At 46.3% G+C, this 17,660-nt stretch overlaps 1 protein-coding gene across 4 annotated transcripts; it reads right to left on the reverse strand.

Moving 5' to 3' along the window:
• Positions 1-2,996: 2,996 nt before the first annotated feature.
• LOC110566374 (zinc finger protein 709-like) lies at positions 2,997-16,350 on the reverse strand. Of its 4 annotated transcripts, none has more exons than XM_021664219.2 (5): positions 16,231-16,350; positions 10,293-10,503; positions 7,367-7,493; positions 6,948-7,008; positions 2,997-5,021 (listed from the first exon to the last, which is right to left on the reverse strand). In XM_021664219.2, exons 2-5 carry the CDS (start codon positions 10,329-10,331, stop codon positions 3,653-3,655), a joined length of 1,596 nt encoding a protein of 531 aa, XP_021519894.1. In that variant the 5' UTR covers positions 10,332-10,503; positions 16,231-16,350; the 3' UTR covers positions 2,997-3,652. The 4 variants fall into 4 exon arrangements, with proteins under 4 accessions (XP_021519894.1, XP_021519892.1, XP_021519893.1 ...); XM_021664217.2 differs by having other exon boundaries at positions 10,293-10,646; positions 16,231-16,342; XM_021664218.2 differs by lacking the exon at positions 16,231-16,350 and adding an exon at positions 15,791-16,005.
• Positions 16,351-17,660: the final 1,310 nt, after the last annotated feature.

Genomic DNA, 17,660 nt, shown 5'->3' on the forward strand with positions numbered 1-17,660 from the left:
GTGCCCTGAATCTTGATGTAAGCCCTGTATTTTACTTAGGGCTCAGCATCCCACGGCCACTCGTCCTCTGACAGCTTGGCCAGCCATGAGTCTCAGCACTAACTGCTGCACGTGAAGGAAGTCTGGCGTCTCGGTGGCGTGGTGGGAGGGTCCAAAGCTGAGTGGCGCTGTGCAGAGCACTTACCATCACCATGATGTACCCAGCTCAGTCTCAGCCCGAGTTCTCCACATCCACCAAGGCACAGCACGCAACACCTTCAGCAACAGGGCGGTACAGCCCAGGCAATACACGGCACGTCTCCTGGGTGTTTCCGTGGACAACTCTGAAAAACGCAGCCTACCTGTGGCACTGCATTTTCACCAACGTATTTTCTGGAAACATTTCCCATGCACACAGCATGCCTTCAGTCAAACTCTTCAACCATTGTTTTAACATTCATAGGCACAAGCTTTTGTGAATTTTTTTCACTTTAAAAAAAAAAAAACTACGCGTACACCTGTCTTATATGGGGTTATGCGCATGAATGCAGGTGTCTGTGGAGGCCAGAAGAGGGTGCTATGACTCCTGAGTCTGGATTACAATCATTTTCAAGCCAATTGACTTGAGTGCTGGACACCAAACTAGGGTCCTCTGCAAGAGCAGAGTGAGCTCTTGATGGCTAGGCCCTCTCTAGCCTAGTGATGAGAATGTCCTGTTTTCCAGCACCTGTGCTGTGGTGGTGTAAGACCGGCCCCACAGAATCATATATTTGATTACTTTTCATCAGCATGTGCCTTGAGAAGGATTAGAATATTAGGTAGTATCGCCTTGTTGGAGCAAGCGTGTCACTAGGCTTTCAAGTTTCAAAAGTCAATGCCAGGCCCACTGCTCTCTCCTGCTGCCTGTACCTCAGGATGCAGATGCAGAACTCTTCTCCGGCATCATGTCTGCCTGAATGTTGCTACATGCTCTCTCACTGGCCATCTTGATGACAATGGACTAAGGAACCTCTGTAAGTGTCAGCCAGGCCCAAATGCTTCCTTTCGGAAGAGTTGCCATGGTCATGGTGCCTCATCACAGCAACGGAACAGACTAAGGCATGTCTTAGCAAAGTTCAAGAAATTTCACGTGTGCCTGCCCTGTACACATTATGTACCCCGCTTCTGATCACCACTCTTTCAGCCCACCTGATACTTTTCAGGTTGAACCCTCACAGGCTAGCATTATGTCAGCATTAAATGAAGCCTTTCTACACAGGGGGCATCAGGGTCACTGAAGGCCCACAACCTACCATCCCAAACAAGTGCCAGCTGACCTGGGGAGTCAGCAGCTAAGGGGGCAATAAATAAAACAGTAACAAGATCTAGCAGGTCACCTGTACCAAGTGTTCCCATTATTCATTTGTACCATTTCCTCAAAGGATCGATGTTGAGCTAAGGATACAGCTCAGCTGATAGACTTACTAAGTTTGCACGAGGCCCAAGTTCTATCTCCAGCACTAACTGAAACCTGCCTGTAATCTGAGCTTTCTGCTGGAGACACATGGTTCATCCCAGTTATATCAAGTTAAGGACCAGCCAAGTCATTAACATGACAGGCTACCTCAAAAAAAAAAAAAAAAAAAAGGTTGGTATCACGTCATAGATACCAAGTACTTCCTTAGCCCTGCACCGTTGATCATTCTGTTTTCACCCAGCATGCTGCCATAGGCCTGCGAGCGCCTCCTCACCAGGCTTGACAGGGAAGGGGCCTGACACACTAGCTCAGACACACTCGCCTCCACAGCCCCACGGCTCCCTCGCTCCAAGACTCTCTGCACTGTTATGGGCTTTTCATTCCTGTCAAGGTCAGACCACAGGGGGGGACTTCTCTCACTGTGATCTCGCTTCCTCCTTGTTAATCCTTCCCATGGGTTCCAGGGTTGGCCTCTTGGGAAGGGCTTGTTGTTTTGGTGAACAGATTTCACCTGTTATCGCTTGTCCTTATAGAAGCCATCTCTTCCACCTGCTTTTCTCTGTACCTTTCCTGCCAACCGGAGTCTAACACAAGAGAAAATCTGCGTGTCTCTTCCTGCTCTACGTAACTGCTGCATGTGTGGGTAAACTCCTGCTAGCCAACACCCCCACCTCAGTGAGGTCTCATTGCCTACAAGGAGCATCTGATGGCTGTGTGTCCCGTACATGCGACTTCCATGGACTGCAAGATTCTCCCTTTTCAGCCCTTTGGGCAGTGTTCTCACCTTTCAGAGAGGAGTGCTGCAGTGCACGACAGCGACTGTGAAGCTGGCGGCACAGCAGGAACGCATGCGACCACGCACTCAGGAAGAGGCACCCCGGGCTCACCTGCCACGGATGCTGCGCCCTCAGAAAGGAGCTCTTGGGCGGTGCATCACCCCTCACGGCAGAGGCAAGGCAAGGGCTCCTAACAAACTCATCTCTGGTTCTACTGTGTGCAGCCCAGGCAGTCTTAGCCTCACTCGTGTGGCTGTGATAAAACACCATGACAGAAGCAGTTGATGGAAGGTGTTTATTGCAGCTCACAGTTTCAGGTTACAATGCATTGCTGTGGGCCAGCCATGGTGGAGGAGCGTGACACAGCAGGTCACACGGTGGACATAGCCCCAAGGCGGAGAGCAACAGACCTGTCCTCAGCACCTCCTTTTCGTTCTGTCCATAAAACAGTGCTGACGGCTTTCAGGGTGGGCCTTCCCACCTTGATTAACCCGAGGAGGAAGACCCCTCACAGCTGTGCCATGGTGAACCTACCCACACAACTGAGCACTGAGCCTCCTTTCCCGAGTGATTCCAGATTGCAGGAGGTTGACAGTGAAGCAAACCGTCCCACCTGAAACAGCGTCTTAGCCGCGGCCTCCCCTCCTTCATGGTGTTTCACACTGTGGAAACACAGCTCAACTTTAAGAGTCCCTGCAGTGTGAGCTTCGCCTGAAGACATTCTGAAGGTCTGTTTGCCCCAGACCGGGCAACAATGACAGACAAAGAATGACTCTACTCATGTGTGGCTTGAGGAATTAGTTTAATTGGGGTATTTACAAGAGCATGGGCCAGTCATGAGCAGCCACTGGAAAGGAAATGCCCATCTCCCAGCAACCACTAAGTTCCTGCACTCTTTACAGTTACGGAGCGGCACAGCAGCCACCACCGTGTGTGTCTCAAAGAACTGTGACCTGGAAGGCTTCAGAGCTTTGCTTACATAGGAATCTAAGGGAGCAATGACATCTAAGGGCTTTAACACACCTTACATTCACATTTTCCCTCCAGCACGAGACTTCATTCATGTTAGTCAAAGAACCTTCGACACCTGAAGGCTTTCCCATATTGTTTATATTCATGTGATTGTTTTTCATGATTTTAAGGCAAATGGGGATAAATGAAAGAGTATCTCTATCCAGTACATTCCTAGGGCATTTGCCCAGCATGAATTAACTTACTTCTCTTAAAGGAAGTGTGAAAAGTGACATTTACCACAGCGGTAACAAACAAACTTTGCCCAGCAAGAACTCCTTCAAGGCTTTGAAGGACACTGTGTCGCTAAAGGGTACGCTGCACAGTTTACATATAAAAGGTCCATCCTCATCTCCAGTCCTTGCATGTGAATGGGGATATTTTGCAACATCGTTTACATTCAAAGGGCTTGTTGACATTATCTGTTCTTTCATTCCTTTGAAGAAAATGGGGATAAAGGAATTAGATACTGCTGGCATTCATACGGGCTTTCGGCTCCATGCACGGACTGGTGTCTCTTAAAGGAACTGTGCCGGCTGAAGGACCTGCCGCACTGAACACACTGATACGGTTTCTCCCCAGTGTGTCTTCTTTCATGTGACCGAAGGTATGAGCGATGTGTGAAGGTTTTACCACACTCTTTACATTCATAGGGTTTCTCTCCAGTGTGGCTTCTTTCATGAAATCGAAGATAATTGTAACTTGAAAAGGCTTTGCCACAGTGTTTACATTCATAGGGCTTTTCCCCGGTGTGTGTTCTTTCGTGCAATCGGAGCGAGGACTGACATCTGAAGGCTTTCCCACACAGCTTACACTCAAAGGGCTTTTCACCAGTGTGAGTTCTTTCATGTACTTGAAGTAAAGAGGGATAAATGAAGGACTTCCCACACTCTTTACATTCATACAAGGTCTCTCCGCCATGAGTTATTTTATGTCTGTGATAGGAAGCCTGACACCTGAAGGCTTTCCCACACTCTTGGCATTTATAGGGTTTTTCTCCAGTATGAATCTTTTCATGCAACTTCCGAGAAGTAAGCCATCTAAAAGCTTTCCCACATTCCTTACACTCATAGGGTTTTTCTCCAGTATGAATTCTTTTATGTAACTTAAGGGTCCTGTGACTTCTAAAGAATTTCCCACATTGTTTACATTCGTAGGGCTTCTCTCCAGTATGAATTCTTTCATGTAATTTGAGGGCCCTGCTGTACCTGAAGGTTTTCCCACACTGCTTACACTCACAGGGCCTTTCCTCCGTGTGAATTCTTTCATGCAGCTGAAGGGCGCTGAGATAGGTGAAGGCCCTGCCACACTGCTTACACTCATAAGGCTTCTCTCCAGTGTGAATTCGTTCATGTAAGTGGAGGGCGCTGAGCCCTCGGAAGGCTTTCCCGCAGTCTTTACACTCGTAGGGCTTCTCTCCAGTGTGAATTCTTTCATGCAGCTGAAGGGCACTGGGATACCTAAAAGCTTTGCCACACTCTTGACACTCGTAGAGCTTTTTGCCAGCATGAATTTTCTCTTGTTTTTGAAGGGAAGTTTTATCACACTGGTCACCTTCATAATCATTTTCCTCAGTCTGACTTCCTCCAACCTCCTTGTAGTCATAGTTGTGATGTCCATTGTAAGTTAGGTGATACAGTCCAAAGGTCTTTAAACATACCTCACACACAGAAGGTCCACTCGAAGTCTGCGTTTCCACGCATTCTTCTTCAACACTTGGGACAAAATTAGAGTCCTGTGGCTTCTGCTCATGCTCCTCGTGTTCATGCTGTGTGTACTCAGGGTGAGATATGATGTACCTGTTAAAAGAGAAAGACAAATGAAATTTCTCCCCCAACAATGCTGCTCACATTGAGAATGCTAGAGGGATAAGACTGCTCCACCCTGACAACCTTCTTCAGTATCTGTAAAAGTAACTACTGTGAGAAATGACAAGCATATTAGTGACAGTTGTTTTAGCACTGTTTGCTTATTAGAACATCTTGGACAGCCTGCTCTCCAAAACAAGCAAAATGTGTGCCTTCACAGGAAAGGTCTGAAGATAAATGGACCTATAATATGGTTCCCATAGGTCTATAATCAAAATAGTAGCATTTCTTAATGCAGGGTCCCAGAACTGGTTCCAAAAGACTATGCACAATCTGAACCTTACAAGAAGGTATACATTTGGGATAAAAATTTTTTTACTGAATCTGAGAGTTTCTTAGGAAATTGGGAATAGTTCTATTTCAAGACCCAGATATACCAATCCTGGGCATATACCCAAAAGATACTCCACCACACCAAAGACACTTGCTCACAGCTTTCTTTGTAATAGATAGAAACTGGAAACAACCTGTATGTCCCTCAATTGAAGAATGGGAAAGGAAACTGTGGAACATTAACACAATGGAATACTACGCAGCTAGTAAAAACAAGGACACCATGAAATTTGCAAGCAAATGGATATAACTGGAAAATATCATCCTGAGTGAGGTAACCCAAATCCAGAAAGACACTCATGGTATGTACTCACTTTTAAGTGGCTATAAAGCACAAGATAACCACATTACAATCTACAAACCAAAGAAGCTAAGTAGTAAGGAGGGCCCAAGGGAGGATGTTTGAATCTTACTCAGAATGGGAAACAGTCATCTGAAATAGATAGAGGGAGGGAAGTGGGTGAGAGATGGGGTAGAGAGGGGGAGTGGGAGGATCAGGTGTAGGGAGAGCAGGTGGATAGAGGGAGGACTGAGAGAGAGAGAACAGAAATCTCTGGGGAGGCCAACTCCAAGCTAGCGGAGGCTTCCAGGGGTCTGTAAAGGTGATCTTAACTGAGACTCCTAGGAGCAGGGGAATCAGAACCTCAAATCGCCACCTCCCCTAGCCAGACAGGACTTCCAGTGGAGGAGGGGACACCAATCCACCCATAAAACCTTCGGCTCAAAATCTGTCCTGCTTACAAGAAGTGTAGGGATAAAGACTGAGGGAATAACAAACTAATGTCTGGCCCAACCTGAGACCCAGCCCATGGGAGACAGCCAGCCCCCAACACTATTAATGATGCTCTGCTGTGCTTGCAGACAGGAACCTGGCTAACTGTCATCTTCGAGGCTTCATCCAGCAGCTGATGAAAACAGATGTAGAGACCTACAGCCAAACAATAGGCCAACCTCAGAGAGTTTTGTGGAAGAGTGTGAGGTGAAGGGGTCAAGGACGCCACAAGAAGACCTACAGAGTAAACTAACCTGGGCCCATGGTGGTTCACAGACACTGAACCACCAACCAAAGAGGATGCACAGGCTAGACCTCAACGCCCTATACATATACAGCAAATGTGCAGCTTGTTCTTCATGTGGGTTCCCTAAGAACTGGAACGGGGGTTTTCGCTAACCAGGTTTTGTTGCCTGCCTTTAGATCCCTCTCTCATAGCTGAGCTGCTCTGTCTGGCCTCACTGGGTCTACTTCGACTTGATGTGCCAGGGTGGGTTGGTACCTATGGAGGGGCTTCCCCTTCTCTAAGGAGAAAGAATGGAGGGAATGGGGAGAGATGGATATGAGGATGGAACTGGAAGGACAGAAGGGAGGGGGCTGTGATCAGGCTATAAAGTCATTAGACAAATTAATTAATGAAAAAATTTTCTACTGATAAATAAAGTTGGGCTTCTTTATTTTGTTCTTAACTTTTTATGGCACATTAAATTTTTTTCAAGGGGCATTTGCTACCACTTATGCATGCAAATTACCTTAGATTTATTTCAGGATCTTCATCACTGTCTTCAATTGTCTGATCTTCCCATTCATATCCTGAAACACAGTTCCAGAAAATACGTGATGAATTATTAGAATGTGCAATGTAATTACACCTACTTTCTTTTTCTTCTTTAAGATTTATTTATTTATTATGTACACAATATTCTGCCTGCACACCAGAAGAGAGCACCAGATCTTCTCATAGATGGTTGTGAGCCACAATGTAGTTGCTGGGAATTGAACTAGGACCTCTGGAGAACAGCCAGTGCTCTTAACCTCTGAACCATCTCTCCAGCCCAACACCTAGTTTCTTCACAATTCCTCCCTTTCCACATCCAAATCACAGCAACCATCAATAACCAGAAATATTTGATCTCTAGTTTACAGAGTGAGGGTAAGAGGATATCCTCACCAATGGCAGTCAAGTTCCTGAAGGTTTCCAGCATCACCTCTCCGTAGAGACTCTTCTGAGAAGGATCCAACAAATCCCACTCTTCCTGGGTGAAGTGCACAGCCAGATCCTCAAAGCTCACCAAACCCTAAAACATTCCATATTAGTATGTGAGAGAGTGGGTGAGAATGACACATCTGTGCACATCTGACAGTATGGCCACATAACTCTGTGGTTTCCACACTTCCATTCCATACACACAAGTTCAGTAAAAGTGACTAGTGTTCAGAAACGAGACAAACAGACAGACCACTCTTCTCACTACTGCACCTGGGGAGGTGCTTCTCTCCGCCATTCCTTTTCTCCAGTGATCTGCACTTCTTGGCCCATGAACACCCTATCATCTGAGACAACAGCATTATCACTGGGGCTCAGGAGGCCTGGAAATTCATGCTCAGAATTTAGCCTCTGCTGCCCTGAGAAGAGACAGCACATGAACATAAACAGTAAGGGTAGGACTCAGCAGGAATGAGTTATACGAACATGGCAATTCGAACACTCCTATTTTCCTTCCGACAGCCTATTAATCAATACTAAACCCAGAAGCGCCTACCGGATAAGACACACCCTCCCAAGACTGAATGCGGACAGTGTGCTGGCTTCTCTGCCTAGGTCTTTCAACATTAAGCTTTCATATAAAAATCATGACTGCTCCTGGTGGGATGGAATCTTATCCTCGGCTCAAATGATTCCAACATCACTTTTACTGGGCTCCATTCTTACTCCTCCCTCATTTCTTTTTCAACGTTACAGCAAAGAACTCCTTTTCCACGACACAACTGTTGCCATACAAACGTAACCTAATGGTTCCCTAGGCAGGTCCCAGAAGGGACACACCAACTGCTATACTGGGCAACCTCAAAAAGGCAGGAAGACTGCTGCCCCAATTCCCCAAAGGTAGTTAGGGCTACCTTTTCAGTAAGAGGAATGAGGGAAACAAGAGACAAAGAAATGGTACAATCAATTTAGAGATGGGGGCCTTGACTTGTGTCCTTGGGCATAAGCTGAAAACGCCCTTGGTTCTGTGTTGGCTTGGCGGCCAGAAATATTTGAGGGCTCTGATCTTTGCTCTGGTTCCTTAATGTTCCACAAGAAGAGGCATCACAGCAGCATCGAAGCACCATTAAGGAAAAGCTAGTTCCTTCCAGTCAAATAAAATCTAACTCTAAGCAGAGAAACATACCACTGTGCCTTCCCTCGGGAGTTAATACAGTTGATCAATCACCTGCCAAGGAACTAAGCTTACGGAAGGCAGGCTAGCTTTAAGCTAAACCAAAGGGATGGGAGAAATAATTATTCCTTTAATGAGATAATACTTGTTTCCCTCTCAGAAGCTGTGGTGGATTGAATAGGAATGGCCCCCACAGACTCATGTATTAGAACACTTGGTCCCCAGGAAGTAGCCCTATTATGAGGTGTGGCCTTGGAGTAGGTGTGGCCACATTGGAGGAATTGTGTCACTGTGGGGGCGGGGTTTAAGGTCTTCTGTGCTCAAGCAACACCCAGTGTGACTGGATGTAGAACTCTCGGCAACTTCTCCAGCACCATGTCTGCCTGCCACCATTCCTCCTGCCATGACAATAATGGACGTTTCGAAACCTCTGAAACTGTAAGCCAGCCCCAATCAAATGTTTTCCTTTATAAGAGCTGCCTTGTTCATGTTCTCTCTTCACAGCAATAAAAAAAAAAAAAAAAGAGAAGTCTTCTCTCTATGCTACAGAGCAACTGCCAGAGCAACTTCTCCTGGGTCTGGTCTGCTTTCTGAATACTAAAATAAAATTTATACTATTACTTGAACTCTTTGATCCTTTTCTTTGAGATGCAGGCCAGAGCCTAAAAGAATGCTTTTTCTGGTACTTTGGACTGTTTCCATTTTCTCTGACGGCCCCTTCCCTGCCTGTGGATGCCTGTCTGCCCTGTGGCTAACATTTTTGCTGGCTTAACTCAAATGGCATGGGTTTTTGTCTTCCTCTTCATCACTTTGCTTGAGGCAGATGCCAAGATTTAAGCCTGCATGTCCTGGGTTTTTTTCTTTACACTCTAATTAAAATTTCCTCATGCTTTCCTTTGGGTTCACTCTTAAATTCTCCTATTAATATGACTAAAAACCCTGTGAGGGCTAAAGTTATGTTTTACATTTAAATTACTGTGCTTAAGAGATCTATAAAACAAAAATGTCTCTATCCTGCAAGCCCCACTTGCCAAGGACAGGTAACTTTCGGGAATGCTGGGGGCTGTTTTACATGTGAGACAACAAGCCATGTGCTTTCACTTCTATAAACAGCTGGCTGCCTGAACTGCACAGGATGTGCCCCATCACATATGGGCAGAAGGTATGCAGGTAGGAAGAATGTGGGCAGGAAGTACATTAGCACTTGCGCTTGCCCCCAGGTGCCCCTTTCTAACTTAATTCAACACCACTCTCTGGGAATCCCCGGTGTGGACCTGGCCAGTGTCCATCATCCTAGCCAGTATTTAATAAAGCTTACTTCAAATTTGGCTCAAAATGGTGTTATTGGTCTTAATTTTACCCAGTAGGATTCACAACTACCAAAAAAAAGGCCCAATTTTCCCTGTAACATCTAGCGACTAGTGACTGTGGCAGCCTCCCTGAATTCTGACAGCACTTGTCGTTGGTACTAAGCACACTCTTTGAAATCTTTATTTTAGGGCTTCAATGATTAAGAATATGGAAAAGCAGTTTTCTTACATGATTCATATGTACAGACTATGAAATAAGAAAATTATTTTTAAAATAGTCTTTCAGGTGAGCTTGTAAGAAAAAGAAGAGGACATAGGTGGCCAATGAACAAATCAGGGTTCTCTAGCAGAACAGAACTGGGAGAATTAATAACTACCACAACTGGTACAGATTAGATTGGCTGACCTGATCCGGGCTGGATAGTCCAACAATGGACGTCTCCATGGTGGAGAGGCTCCGTTGATTCAGGTTGGAGCTTCAATCTGGTGCCAAAGGCCTGAAAGACACCTGGACCGCTTCTTCAGTGGTCTTCAGTCCACACTGGAAGACCAAAGCTGGCTTCAACGTCGGTGAAGGATGGCGGCAGCAGCAGCATCAACAGGACAGACGCACTCACCTGCGGGAAGTGAAGGCAGGCAGGGAAGCAACACTGCTTCTTCTGTGGCCTTCTCTGCACTGAGGCCACCTCTCAAAGGGCCACCCGCTCTAGGACACGCTCTTCTTGCCTCAGTGGAGCTTGCCTGAACTTTCCTGGCAGACCTGCAGAGACAGGCCTCTCAGTTGATTGCAGAGCCAGTCAAGTCAACAGGGAAGACCACAACCAACCGTCACCTGAGCAAGCAGCCACGTTCGGGACCTGCGCTCCCACTGAGCACGGGTTCCTGCCCAGCTTCCGGGTCTGTCTGTCTCCGCCCACAGGCTCCTCTCACACTAGTCTAACCTCTGACTAAATGTGTCTCAGGCTCCACCTTGGCCATCCTCCCCTATCACACTACCGGCCAAATTCACACACACACACACACACACACACACACACACACGACTGAGAAGGGCGAAGCTCACTGAAGCCACATATGGTCAAAGTTTCCAATCTGATGTTCAAAGTGGTCAGCTCTGTTTTTATTGTCCTTTACCTGCATCACCGGGAATATGAGTCTTTCTAAGAGCCTCTCTGAAGACCAATGACTAGGCTCTAGCTTTATCTTTCTACTATCTGTGTTCTCAAGCCTTGAGTCAAACTCCAGAAGTGCAGAGGAAAAACTTTGAAATCAATATAACATAACAAATCAATAAGTTAGATACCAAAAAGTCCTATGATTATGCCAATAAGTGAGGGTAAGGATATGGCAATAAAAGGGGAAATGCAGAGATATTGAGATTGTGGAAGAAAAAAATTCCATACAGAAAATCCACAAAAAATGAGGAACTAAAAAAGGACTACTGAAAACTTTTATAATACATCAATATACAAGACCATCATTTTCCTACAACAGCAGTGAACTGGATATAGCAATACCAATTTTACATCATGTATACAGTACCTCACATTAAAAAGTATACATGAGAAAAGCCTTTAGACAAGAACCAAACATTTCTAATGAAAATAAAAAACAAAACAAAAAATTCCACACACTCCTTACAACATTCAAAACCAAATTATGTCCTAACCAGAACTGTCACGTGTAAGTTAAGACAATAAAAACAAGTTAAAAGGGAGACAGCCCACATACATGATGCTTCTGAAAGCCAGTGCTTACTAAATCATAACCAGTGCAGGAGTGAGCTACCCCCTTATTAGCCATTGGTCAGGGGGTCCCCCAAAGCACATAGGCTCCTCTGCTCTTCTCGACTGCCCACCAGAGCTGGCTGTTATTGCTGGCTGTTATTGTATACACTAGTTGCAATGCAGAAAAGAAACCAGACTGTCCCTAACCTGAGAGCTGGCGTCCAGAGTGCTCAAAAGTGATACACGGGCTGCTGGGGAAAGAGCAGACCCAGCCTTACCCAGCTGCGACCTCTATGACATACAGCACCAACCTGCCACACAAGGAATGCCCACCTGTGCAGAGTGACATAACTGTCCGGAGGACAACCAGGCTGCTCTCTGATTGGATTTGAGGCTCACTCCGTAAGAGAACCCATGCCCAGCATAGGAAACCAAGCTACACACCCAAGTCTGTGGCTGAAGGGATGAACTTGGCACTTCTGGTTAGCTACACTGTCCTGGCAGCCAGTTACCCACAAACAAATGCTACTCCCACTCGAAATCCAAGAAGCCTCTCTACAGCAAACGTGGAGATGTACAGTGCTGAGAGGAAGTTGACCCGGAGTGCCCGGTCCTAAACAGGACCATTACACCACCATTTCTATGGCTCCGAGATCACCATGGATGAGTGAGGCACAAAGAGTCTAAGGCCCAGAAGACAGCAGGATGGACTATAAAACGCTGGCCTCTAGGCATCGCAGGGCTAACGTTTCTGACTTGACAACAGCTACAGGTTTCTGCAATGGACCTGACACCAGACTAGGCCCCTCGACAGGCAATCATGAGTCAGCGATTACTAAGGGATTCTGGAGGAGAAAGCCATTGTTGTCAATTGTCTACCCACTGAGGTGCCCAAATGGTTAAGTTGGAGCCCATGGTCACAGACAATCCCGGTTAAAATACAGTGGGTCTCAAAACAAAAAAGGAGACTATGGGGGTGGGGGCAGGAGCCAGGGATATTTCAAAGGGCACTGTGAGGAGGAGGGCACAAATGGATGAGGGGAAAATTTAGAGGCGGGGCACTACAATAATCAGAACATTCTTTATACATATGAAACTGTTACAGGAGAAAAGAGCTTCAGCTAGGTGTCATGGTGCACGCCTGCTATTCCAGCACCTGAAAACAGAGGCAGGAGAATCAGGAGTTCAAAGTTGTTCTTGCCTACACAAGTCCTATCTCAAAAAACACAAGCTAATTAATTAAAAAAAAAATGAGGCTGAATAGGTGGTGTGGTTCAGTGGTTAAGAACACAGCAGTGGGCTGGAGAGATGGCTCAGAGGTTAAGAGCACTGGCTACTCTTCCAGAGGTCATGAGTTCAATTCCCAGCAACCACATGGTGGCTCACAACCATCTAAAATGAAATCTGGTGCCCTCTTCTGGTGTGCAGGTGTACATGCAAACACACATTGTATATATAATAAATAAATAAATTAAAAAAAAAAAAAGAACACAGCAGCTCTTTCAGGGAACCTGGATCCAATTCTCAGCATCCACATGGCAGCTCACAAACACCTCTAACTACAATTTCAGGAGACCTGACGTCCTCTGCTAGCCTCTACACACAAGTAGTACACAGATATGTGCAAGCAAAACATTTACACAGCCAGAGCGGTGGTACTGCACACCTTTAGTCCCAGCACTCGGGAGGCAGAGCCAAGAGGATCTCTGTGAGTTCAAGGCCAGCCTGGTCTACACGGCGAAACCCTATCTGGAAAAGCCAAAAAATTTAAAAAGTAAAATCATACATATGAAATAAGATAAAAATTAATTTATTATTTTTAAATTTTTTCTTATTATTAATTACAATTTATTCACTTTGTATCCCAGCTGTAGCCCCTTCCCTTATCTCCTCCCAGTCCCACCCTTCCTCCCTCTTCCCCTAATTCATAATTTTTTAAATTATAAAGGTGTGGTGCTGCAGAACTGGCTCAGTTAAGAGCACTGGCTGCTCCTTCAAAGGACCCAGGTTCAATTCCTAGCACCTCTATGGTGGATCACAATCATCAAGAACTCCAGTTGGCTCCAATGCCCTGTTCTGGCCTCCTTGGACACCTGGCTCACACATGGTACACAGGCACACAAAACACCAGTACACTCAGAATAAAAAATTAAAACTTTCAAAAAAAATGTAAAAATAAAAACCAAACCACAAACTACTCTACCACAGTAAGTGGAAGCTACGGCAGGTCTATAGGGTCAATGGAAACCTCAAGACTGTGTGAGTGAATCTCACTCATCTCACATGCCAATTCCCGTACTCAAAGAGGAATATGGTGTGATCCAGAATAGTCACAAGTAAGAAAAATTACATGATCATACCAACACCCGGGGAAACACAAACAACAAAACAAAATCATATATCAAGAAAAGTCAGAAAACGAGATTCAGAACAGTATCATTACTCACAGAAAACCCCAAAAACGGATTAATCAGATGCTACAGCAAGTTTAGGACACAGGATTAGTATACAAAATTCCATTTTCCTATATATCAGCAATAAACAACAGGATGTGAAAATATATACTCTGTTAATATACCAGCAAAAAGAAAGAGACAGAAATATATAAACAAATGTAATGAAGAACTACAGATATTAACTACAATTTATAATAAAAACAATCAACTTAACGAAGGGAGAGCTAGTGCAGACTTGCAAATGGAAGTGTTAAGACAGGCTGCGCCTTGCTCTACATTACTCCATACTGGAAAACAGTAGGTTTTCAGGTTGTCCTGACCCAGGACCCCATTTTACAAGCTGTCTCTGACTCCCTTTTGAGGGAAGAGAATGACTATAGCCCCTGGGTAGATGCACAAACATCACCCATGCAGTACAGACAGTAAACAACTTATTCCTGGGAGTAGAAAAAGAGGCAATTTAAAAACTGATCGGTAAGCTCAGACTCCAGGGCAGGTGGGTGTATTAAAATCCTATTAGCTGGGCGCAGTGGTGCACGCCTCTGATCCCAGCACTTGGGAGGCGGAGGCAGGTGGAGCTCTGAAAGTTTGACACCAGCCTGGTCTACACTGAAAGCTCCAAGATGGCCAGGACCAGTGAGACCCTATCAAAATAAAAAACAAACAAACAAATCCTATCAGGAGGCTACGCATGATGATATACCTCTTTTATGCCAATACTTGAGCGACAGAATCTGAGTCAAGGCCAGCCTGGTCTACACAGAAAGCTCCAGGTCATCTAGGACTACGCAGACCATGACAAGGTGATCGACATATAGATAGTCTCAGGTCACGTAGGGCTACATAAACCCAAACAAGACGACAGACAGACAGACACATATCTTTAAAATGTTTTAGACAAGGATGCAACCCCCTTGCCTGGCCTCATAAAGCAGTGGGCATCTAGCAGTAGGATGGCAGGGCCCAAAACCAAGCTATCATCTGATACTCGACAGTCAGGGACTCGTGACTCTCCCTGCAGCTCCAGCTCAAGCAGGTCCCTGTCTGTCCACGGGGACAGCACCTCATCTCAGACCCCAGTGTGCCTTTCATCTCTCACCACTATACACTGCCTCACTGCCCCAGGCTTCATTCAAAGCTCCATCCCTGTGGCTCACGGTTCCTGGACTCTAACTTAGCAACTGAAACACTGCTTGCGTTTCTCTCAGCCATCTTCTGGGACTCTGAACTGTGCTGCAGCCTCCTTAACGTAAAGTGATTCCGTAAACAGCCTATGTGCACATAACTATATATTTACTGTGACACAATGTTAATATTAGTAATTATGATTTGAGGGGAAAATAAAGAACCTGCTTTAGTCCCAGCCAGATCCTTTTAAATTTCTATTCAATCAATTGTGACATTGTGGAAAGACACACGTTTGTCTGTTTATGGCACAACAACATGCTCACGACAGGAAGCCACAATCCCAAAATGTCGGTTCCAGTTTCAATTACAGATTAACCTAAGTCCCATAAAAATGCTAGATATTTATCGTAACATAAAATAGATTACTAAAGAGTATAGGAAAATGCTTAAAAAAAAAAAAAAGGAACCAAAACGGTTAGCACAAAACGGACGAACCCATAGCACACACTCCAGTCAAATGCACAGGACACTCACTGTTTAGGAAGAATAAACATATCCACAAATAAAATTTAAAAATAAGGAGACAAACTGACCTTTGGTAAATTAGCAAAGGAAATCCAATGAGCACAATCTTTTCTAAAACTGTTTCTGAAACAGCATTTCAAAGACTTAACAGATTCCTCAAAATTAACTCAGACTTGATCCTAGACCTGTATGTGAAATGCAAAGTCCAGACCGCCTAGACCACAGCACAGAGAACACAGACAGCCCTAAGTGCGACACCAAAAGCACAAACAGGGCGCCCGCGCCAGGCGGTGACGTCACCGACCCGGAAGCCGCCCCCGCACAGGGCTGAGCCTTCCGCTCCCCGCGCAGACATGGCCGGAAAGGCGGAAGTGACCAAGTCCTCCGAGGCAGGGCCTGGCGGCGATGGGCCTCCGGGGAACCAGTCCGCCGGCCCCCCGCCCCCCGCCACGCCGGCTCCGCGGCTCGGCCGTTCCTTCCGGTCGGGAGACAGCGGCCCCACGCTCACCTCGGCGCGGCTGCCGAGCCCCCCGCGGCGGTCACAGCACAGCACTCGGGACTACGCGATGCCAGCTTCAAACACGTACAGGAACCCGCAACATGGCGGCGGAAGAGACCCCACCTCTCGCCTCGGGCTGTTGCTCTTGATTGGACACCTTGCCCCGAAGCCCTGATTGGCTAGAGCTGCACCACGAGTCTGATTGACAGGAGTTCCCTAGACGCCACAGCAGGCAGGACCCGACTCCGCGGCTCTAATTGGCTAGCATGGCCTGAATGATGAAGCAGTTCCTTTAAAGCGCTCCCGAGCAAGTGGCTGGCCTGGAGGTTCTGATTGGGTAGCACTGCCCCACGAGGGCCTGAGTGACAGTGGCAGCTTCCTTTGGTACTTGTGAATGAATGGCCTGCCCTAGGGCCCTGATTGGCTGGTGAGACCTGAATGACAGAATCAGCTCCCTCGGGTAGGCAAGCTGAAATTAAAGACACGGACCACTCAGCCCTGGCTTAGGCCCAGGTTCATGCAGATCAGCTCCAGGGATATTTGCATTGCAGCGAACTTGTTTCGCCTTCCAGAACTGCCACTGCTGTCTTGCACTCAGTAGATACTTAACCGTTCTGCCTCTTGGGCTCAAGCTTGCTTGTGCGCACCAGTCCATTACACAGTGCCCAAAGCAGCGATCCCTTTGCCTTACAGCCAGACCAGCGCCCAATTCACCCCCTATCAAACTGGAACAAGACTTGATGTCATCCAGGGATCAGGACTTCCAAGAAGTCACGCCAAAGATTGCTCAAACTTTAACAAGTTGCACATTTTCTTTTTAACCAGAAAAAAAACACACTCCAAGGCCAATGTAGTGTTGCTTTTTCTGCAATCCCAACACCAGTGGGTGGAAGAAAAAAAAAAAAAGAATTCAGGATATACTTTATGGAAAACTTGCCCTAACACGAACTGAACGAAATCCAGTCTTGTATGCCAGGACAACAGAAGGTATCTGAGGGAGGCTTACACACTGGAGACGCACATATTCATGAGGCCATAGGAACGACTAAATACCCTAGAATAGTGAGAGAAGACAGGAGATAGTTAATTTTTAAATAGAAGAGCAGTCCTGGGTCAAATCAAAATGATTTAAAGTGTGTCCACCTGGAATCCGGGAGATTACTCCAGACCATTGCCCGGAGCCGTCCTCATTGCTGAAGTGTTTTCATCTCTGGCACCCACTGGGCAAATTTCCAGACACATGTTAACACCGCACATGCACATCAAGTCCCACCAGGACTAAAAGCATCCTCTTCCACTGAGGCCCAATAAGGCAGCCCAGCTAGGGGAAAGTGATCCAAAAGCAGGCAACACAGTCCATGTCAGAGATAGCCCTGGCTCTAATTGCTGGGGGACCCTCATGAAGACTGAGCTGCCAATGGGTAGGGGACCTAGGTCCA

This window comes from Meriones unguiculatus, chromosome 4 (assembly GCF_030254825.1).
Source record: "Meriones unguiculatus strain TT.TT164.6M chromosome 4, Bangor_MerUng_6.1, whole genome shotgun sequence".
NCBI lineage: Eukaryota > Metazoa > Chordata > Mammalia > Rodentia > Muridae > Meriones > Meriones unguiculatus.

What these genes read in the sequence shown, in the direction of transcription:
- LOC110566374 (XM_021664219.2), bottom strand. Translation starts at nt 10,331, where the DNA reads ATGGAGACGTCCATTGTTGGACTATCCAGCCCGGATCAG. An exon ending in CAGGAACTTGACTGCCATTG is followed by an intron (nt 7,009 to 7,366) that starts GTGAGGATATCC and finishes ACTGTGTTTCAG; the next exon opens with GATATGAATGGGAAGATCAG. An exon ending in GATCCTGAAATAAATCTAAG is followed by an intron (nt 5,022 to 6,947) that starts GTAATTTGCATG and finishes CTCTTTTAACAG; the next exon opens with GTACATCATATCTCACCCTG.